Source organism: Eschrichtius robustus, chromosome 18 (assembly GCF_028021215.1).
Source record: "Eschrichtius robustus isolate mEscRob2 chromosome 18, mEscRob2.pri, whole genome shotgun sequence".
Lineage (NCBI taxonomy): Eukaryota > Metazoa > Chordata > Mammalia > Artiodactyla > Eschrichtiidae > Eschrichtius > Eschrichtius robustus.
This window is the reverse complement of record NC_090841.1, coordinates 1202165-1210157: the sequence shown is the minus strand read 5'-3', so window position 1 is coordinate 1210157 and position 7993 is coordinate 1202165. Positions and strand designations below refer to the sequence as shown.

Here is a 7993-nt window from a genome sequence, read left to right as displayed (position 1 = left end):
GCTGCAGACAGTTACCAAACCCTGCTCGGTGGACAGCCGGGAGATACGCATGCGCGTGCCTGCTCACACCTATACCTACACACATACACGTACACACACCTGTGCGTGCACGTACACGCACACACCTTCCCGTGGAGAGTTCCCGCTGGTCAGTGGGAGCACAGCTCCCCATGACAGCAAATTCCGACGCCCGTCGGGGCCCAGGGCTGCCCGGGGGCTGCACCCTCAGCTCACCTGGCGAGCCTGCCTAGTAACGAGCCTGTTCCCTTGCAGGTTAGCAATCCGAAGCGATGGGCGACTGGAGCCTCCTGGGGAGACTCCTAGAGAACGCCCAGGAGCACTCCACCGTCATCGGCAAGGTCTGGCTGACGGTGCTGTTCATCTTCAGGATCCTGGTGCTGGGGGCCGCTGCCGAGGAGGTCTGGGGGGACGAGCAGTCGGACTTCACGTGCAACACGCAGCAGCCGGGCTGCGAGAACGTGTGCTACGACCGCGCCTTCCCCATCTCGCACGTGCGCTTCTGGGTGCTGCAGATCATCTTCGTGTCCACGCCCACCCTCATCTACCTGGGCCACGTGCTGCACCTGGTGCGCATGGAGGAGAAAAGGAAGGAGCGGGAGGAGGAGCAGCTGAAGACCGACGGCGCGGCCCCCGGGCAGGACAGGCCCCCGGTGCGCGACGACCGCGGCAAGGTCCGCCTGGCCGGCGCCCTGCTCCGCACCTACGTCTTCAACATCATCTTCAAGACGTTGTTCGAGGTGGGCTTCATCGCCGGGCAGTACTTCCTGTACGGCTTCCAGCTGAAGCCGCTGTACCGCTGTGACCGGTGGCCCTGCCCTAACACTGTGGACTGCTTCATCTCGCGGCCCACAGAGAAGACCATCTTCATCCTCTTCATGCTGGCCGTGGCCTGCGTGTCCCTCTTGCTCAACATGCTGGAGATCTACCACCTGGGCTGGAAGAAGCTGAAACAGGGCATGACCGACCCCTTACCCCCGGACACTCCCGGCTCCAGCGTGAGGGCCGCAAAGCCTGGGTGTGGGAGCCCCCTCCTGCTGCCCTCCCACTCCAACCCGCCCGCCCTCACCGTCGGGTTCCCGCCCTACTACGCGCCCTCGGCCTCTTCCCTGGGGCAGGCGTCGGCCCCAGGCTACCCCGAGCCCCCTCCGCCGGCGGCCCTGCCCGGGACCCCCGGCGAGGGCCACCCGGCCGGCTCCGCCGGCGGCCACCAGCACCTGCTCGCGACGGCGCCGAACTGGGCCGACCGGGAGGCCGAGCAGCAGACTTCGGCCGGGAAGGCGTCCCCGCCGGCATCCGCGCCCGCAGCCCCGAAGCCCCCGGCCGGCCCCCAGCAGCCCCCTCCGGAGGGCGGGGCGGGGAGCTCGGGCGACAGCGACGGGGAGGGGGCGGTGACGGCCGTGGAGCTGCACGCGCCCCCCGAGCTCCCCGCAGACCCCGGCCGGTCTAGCAAGGCCAGTAAGTCCAGCGGCGGCCGGGCCAGGCCCAGTGACTTGGCCATCTAGCGGTGGCCTAGCATCCAAGACCCAGGGGGCTCACACCGGCGGGTGGAGCCTGGAGGCGGGAGGGGCTGGAGCGGGAGGAGGGGGCGGGCGAGGGGCGGGCTCGTGTGTCAGTGCTTGCTGTTCCTAACGCTGGGAGGTAGTGGGGAGCGCGTCCGAGGCAGGGAGGGGGTGCAGGGGCGGGGCCGCCAGAGATTCTCCCAGCAGCCCCCGCGCCCAGCGCCCCGGCCGCCTCCGCAGGTGCTGCGGCCTCCGCGGGGCGCTGTTCCGGGGTGGGAAAGCAGGGGCGTCTGCGGCACTTCAGTTCGGGGCAATTCGGTTTTCCTTTCCTACGCCCCCATCCCCGCCCCGGAGCCTCTGGACGGCTCAGCAAGTCTAGATGCTCTTAGCCTTATCTCTGTGTGAGACTTTAACTTAGAGTTGAATTTCATTTGGGATATTTGCCAAACCGCACTAAAAAAAGATTTTGAGCAAGTCCATGTAGCGTCACTGAGTTTCTGAACCGGCATGTGAAGCCCAGGATATCAAGCCACACACTTCATGACAAGTGACAGGGAGCAGCCACCCACCAGAGGCAGAGCCGCGGCAGGGGGAGAGCAGGAGGAGAGGCGGACCCTTGAGATAAGTCTGAACAGCCGAGGAAACTGAGTAAAAGTGTGGCCGGTATGCCTTAGGTATTTATTTTTTAAATGACATTTTGTGCTTTGATCTGAATCGTACCGGTAAGCCTATTTCCCCCACTTTCTCTCTTTCAGGAAAAAATGAAGGAAAATAAAAGTATTAAAATGGATACTGACCAAGAGAATGCAAATGTGTCCCATTACATACTAGTAAAGATTTGAACTTTATTTTGAAAGAAATTCTTTGACTTTATGAGTCGGCTAATTACTATGAAAATGGACCATATAAAACAAAAGCAGGGGAAATCTTTAAGCGCATTTCAAATGCTTGAAGTTGTGAAGTTTTTGAACGGGAGGTTAAAAGTTAACTACTGTTGCCAGAAAAATTATTTATACACATGAATCCACGACCTACATTTTTTAACAGTACAAAATAAAACTCTTCAAGTTTCCTAACCATTCTCTGTGGGCAGCCTGTTTGCTTTCTGAAGCATGAGTGACAGTGTCGGGGTCTCCTGCCCGCGTGAGTGCATGTGCTGGTTGGGACGAGGGCCCCTTTTGGCGTCTACACGGATCCTGCGCTGACCGGGGAGGCTGGAAGATGACACAGGGGTCCCGTCGCTGTTTGTGTACAAGCCAGTGGACAGTGGTTGCGGCGAGAGGGGGCCACTCTCTGTTGCGGTGCGCGGGCTTCTCATCGCGGTGGCTTCTCTTGCTGTGGAGCATGGGCTCTAGGCATGCGGGCTTCAGTAGTTGTGGCTTGTGGGCTCAGTAGTTGTGGCTCGTGGGCTCTAGAGCGCAGGCCCACCCAGTAGTTGTGGCGCCCGGGCTTAGTTGCTCTGCGGCATGTGGGATCTTCCCGGGCCAGGGCTCGAACCCGTGTCCCCTGCATTGGCAGGTGGACTCTTAACCACTGCACCACCAGGGAAGCCCAGCCTGTGTTTTATATCATAAAGAGCGACCCACTGACAATCTGATGAAAAGATGACTGTGTGCAGCTGGCTGGTGACCGCCTGCTTGGAAATTAAAGCCCTTCCCAGCAGACTGAAGGAGAGACTTATCCAAGTGGCTATTTTCTCCATTCTCCCCGGGCTGGTGCACAGGAGAGAAGGTAATTCCTCACCCACAGGGGATGCCTCAGGCCCCCGGCTGTGGGGCTGAGTTCTCCTGGGCGAGAAGGGCCGCTAGAAAAATCCAAATTTGAAAAGCTTTCTGATAAAAAAGCTTCAGCCGCCGTCGCAGTGCCCAGACGGTGAAAGGACAGCTCACTGGGTGGCTGTGAATGTTTCAGTACCCCAGGTTCCACCAGGACAAATGTCAGGTAGAATCGTGACCCACGATGGGATTCTGAGTGGGGCTGGAGACGGAAGTGAGAACTGTAATTGTAGCTCGTTTCTACACTTTAAATGTGGATTTTATTCCCTGCATGTTGGTGAAGGTGCCAGTTTGGTCTATAGTCTAGTGGAGCAGCTCGGTGCCGGGGCAGGAGGGTAAAATTAGATGCTCCTCCTTGAAAACCACTAATTGATAAAGAAGCAAAATTTCACAATTCCACGGTGCCTGTGGTATTTCTTCAGTTTAGTGTTTTGATTTCAGTTCGTGTAAAAAAATGAAAGCATGTCTTACGTTATGTTGCTATTTGGGGGCGTCCGTGACCCTGAAGGCCAGGGTCCTCCTCCCTCACAGGGACATGGCCAGGGAAACGGCTGCCTCTATTCAATCACTTTTAGCACGAATATGTGTGTTAAAAACAGAAACCATCACCCCTGTGGTCAAGATTCCAGATGTATTTCTTCTGGCTTGTTAATTGTTTGGAAATTTCACTGAAACTATTTTTCTCCCAATTTAATAGAAATTTTTTAAATCCCTAAGCTTATTTTTAAACTGAAATGCCATACCTATTACATTTACACACTCTGTGTTTCTTTAATCCACAGCGTACAAGACAATTATATTCTTCCACCCCTGTTTTTGGAAGCCCGGTCATCCAGCTGGCACTGCACAATCTATAGTGGTTACAAAATGTCAAGTATTACTACATTCTCAGTCCCCAAATCCAGTTTTTAAAATCCTAAAACACTTCATATATCATCACTCACTTTCCCTTTTTTAAACTTTTACTGAGTTGTTTTTCCCCATGAAATTAACAGAAAAGATACCTTAAGTTTAAAAAGAAAAGAGAAAGGGGAAAAGAGCAAGCCAGACTATTTCCGATATATCCCAGCTTCTTTGATCTTTAAATAAGTGGCTAGATCATAGATTTCTTGTAGGAGAACACCTAGAATAAGAACTATGAAGACAATTCAAACATCCTTCAAAAAAATTAACCTGGTGAGATTTAGGTCTCTTTTCTGTTTAGGCTTTTTTTTTTTTTTCCTTCTATTAACACTTTCTTTAATTCTTTAGTGTTACTGAATAAAGTGCTTTTTCTAAAATGCTTTCTTTTGAACTTTTTCTTCTGATATTTGTAACATTGATTTATGGATCAATTTTGGATCTCCACCAAAACTAAACTCTTATACAGAGTATTGCATGATTTCAAAGGGTGAATCTTTTGTAAAGATCCTGCCACCCAACCCCCGCCTTCAGAAGGCTCAGGGTATTCTCGGAATAACTTTTTCAAATAACATGTAGACATTGTACATTAAAGTCAGAAAATGTATTTCTCTTCCTAATTCCATATTACACTGCAAAGCTTCAGTTTATTCACTCTAAGATTTCTTACTGCCCAAAAGATTTTTTTTCCCCTTTGCATTATGGAATGCCATAGCAAGACTTTTTATGGTCAGTTAGGAATTTAAATAACTCTAAAACAGTGAACTGTTCCTAGTACCATATATGTAAATGGTAACTTAGGTCATAATATTTACAAAACTCTTACTAAAACTTTTTGTGCTATAACAGTATCTTTCATAGATTAAATTGTAACTAAAAATAAGCATTTTACCAGATAAGTAATTAAAACTGGCCTTAAATTTAAATCACTAGTTCTGTAGTGGCTTAATTTTTTTTCTTTTTAAAACTTTTTTTTTTTTGAGGTATAGTTGATGTCAATATTATATAAGTTTCAGGTGTACAACAAAGTGATTCACAATTTTTAAAAGTCATACTCCATTTATAGTTATTATAGACTATTGGCTGTATCCCCTGTGCTGTACAATATATTCTTGTTGCTTATTTATTTCATACATAGTAGTTTGTACCTCCACACTGGTAACTACTAGTTTGTTCTCCATCTGTGAATCTGTTCCTTTTTTGTTATAGTCACTAGTTTGTTGTATTTTTTAGATTCCACATTTTAGTGAAAACACACAGTATTTACCTTTCTCTGACTTACTTCACTCAGCATGATGCCCTCCAAGGCCCTTCATGTTGTTGCAGATGGCAAAATTTCGTTCTTTTTTATGGCTGAGCAGGGCTCATTGTTTTTACTGACAGAATTCCTGAGCAGGTTTTCAAAGTAACAATTATTTATATTATATTTTAGATATGATAAGGAGCAAAACCTTCTTCCCTACAAAAGAAGCTCGAGGAATTACTGCAGTAGCTCTGCTGTCTTTTCACATGTGCTTAACCAACTTAGAAAAGTGTCTTCAAGGATTCTTGTGGCATTGCTGCCCCTTGCTGTGAGTTCTCGGGAAGAAGTCATACTGTAAATGTCAACCTTCTTGTCTGTCCCCGGAAGTCCTCCTCCATCCACAAAGCTGCTAAGCTCTGTCTAAAGAGCAAGAGATCTTTCCCCCAGCAAGGCTGGAGTTTACGGTTCTTGGGGAAGACTCTTCTGTGTATAATTACACATAATTGTGTAGTTGTAGCTCTGCTTTTATGACACGGGGCGATACCTGTATGTGTCTGACGGCAAGTTCTTAATCAGAAATGCAATATTCCCACTCACACTGCCCCCGCCTCGCAAACCCACTTCTGGATGGATACAGGACACAGCATAACAACACCAAGACCAGCTCAGATGCTTCGAAGGCTCGAAAGAAACCCAAATTCAAAATGCCAACACCACCAGACACGAATTTGCGAGAAGTTCCCACACTGTTCACTGGTTGTGACCATGGGTGCCAAAGCTGTCCCCATGGACGGTTTTGGGAAGGGGCTCGGCCCGCGTCACCGGCGGTGCCAGGCCTGAGCTGCACGCACGGGGCTCCAGGGGGCGTCCCGACCCGTCGCCACGGACACACGAGCGGCGCTCAGAGGGGAGGTGGCACCCATCGCCCCGCCCCCGCCAGGCGTTCCCGGGGACGACCAAGCGCACGGGGGGTGGTGGGGGGGGAGGGGGAGAGGCGGGGAGGGAAGGGTGGGAGAGGACTCTCCGCAGCCGAGGGGACTAGGGCCACGCGCAGGTGCCCAGGTGCGCGCTCTGCGGGCCCCGTCAGGGAAGGCGACCCCAGGCCGCCAGGCTGCAGGCCCCGCTCAGCCAGGCCCAAGGTGACCCCGAAGTGGTCGGCTTCTAGGCCAGGAAGTCAGGGGTTCCGCGCAGGCTCAGTGGTGCCATCACGCGTCCTGTAACTCGGAAGGTCCCCTCTCCCCCCGCGCAGCCACCCTGCAAGGTGGGCAGGTCCAGCCCAGCCCAGGCTCGGCCTCGGTCACAGGAGAGGGTCTGCGCTCAGCACCGCTCCTTTCCAGCCCCGTGACTTCGGGGGAGTGGTTTCACCTCTCTGCCTTTATTGATGTTTTCTCATCTGAAAAATGGAAATAAAGTTGCGGGGAGTAGACCAGAATGGACAGAAAATGCTCTGTGTAGACCCTGACCCACGGAAGCGCCACACAAATCCTCCGGGTAAATGAATTAAAATTATCCACGGGCCAAAGTTTTCTTGTATCTGTGCATTCCTACCTTTTACCTTTGTTTTAAAACAGAAGGGTTTATTACCATAGAAATGGAAGGGTTTATTCCATACCATGGAATATTATTCAGCCCTAAAGAGGAAGGGAATCCTGACACCTGCTAAACATGCATGAACCTTGAGGACATTATGCTCAGTAAAATAAGCCAGTCACAAAGGACAAGCGCTGTGTGACTCCACTTGCATGAGGTCCCGAGGTCCCTAGAGGAGCCGGATTCACAGAGGCAGAAAGGAGGGCAGGTGTCGGGCTAGGGGAGAGGGTGTAGAGTTGTTATCTGGGAAGAGTTCCAGTTTTGCAAGATGGCAAAGTTCTGCAGATGATGGCAGCAATGGTTGCACAACAACATGACTTAATGCCGCTTAAAAATGGCCAAGATAGTAAATTTTATGTTGTGTATTTTACCACGATTATATATATATATATATATATATATATATATATATATATATATATGTACACACATATATATATATATACCTATGCAAAAAGTTTTAAGTTTTACATTGAACTAAAATGTACACATAAGAGGACACAGCTTGATGAATTGAACACACCTTGGCAAGAAACAGAACTTTTCTCCTTCCCAAAGCCTCCCTCTCTTTTTTCTTTTCTGTGTCACGCTTTTCCTGTTGTTGTCATTCACTCTGAAAGTATTCCTTCTGGGGGACCTTCGGGAGGGGGAAGGAGGAACCGTGTGGAGGGAAGCAGGTGGCGAAGTCTCACCGTCAGAAGCCGTCCAGCCCCGCTGCTACCAGAGACGAGAGCGGAACCCCGGGACGCCCAGCGATGAGATGACGACGGCTGGGCTCCGAGGGCGTCCATGGGGTGGAGGCCCAAATAGGGAACTAGAGACTCTCGTGGAATATAGGCCGCGCCCCTCCTTCTAGTTTCCTCTCAAAGTTGAAAGCGAGATCAACAGCAACAACAAAGTCACCCTCAGAAGTCAGCGGTTCTCTGGCAGGAGCTCGGATCTGCTCAGGGCCGCTCTCCGTCCTT

General features: G+C 51.0%; 1 protein-coding gene across 1 annotated transcript; it reads left to right on the top strand.

Moving 5' to 3' along the window:
* Nucleotides 1-290: 290 nt before the first annotated feature.
* Nucleotides 291-1523, top strand: GJA3 (gap junction protein alpha 3). The gene has a single exon (XM_068526744.1). The coding sequence runs from the start codon at nt 291-293 to the stop codon at nt 1521-1523; it is 1233 nt and encodes a 410-aa protein (XP_068382845.1).
* The last annotated feature ends 6470 nt before the right edge of the window (nt 1524-7993 follow it).

What these genes read in the sequence shown, in the direction of transcription:
- GJA3 (XM_068526744.1), top strand. Translation starts at nt 291, where the DNA reads ATGGGCGACTGGAGCCTCCTGGGGAGACTCCTAGAGAACGCCCAGGAG.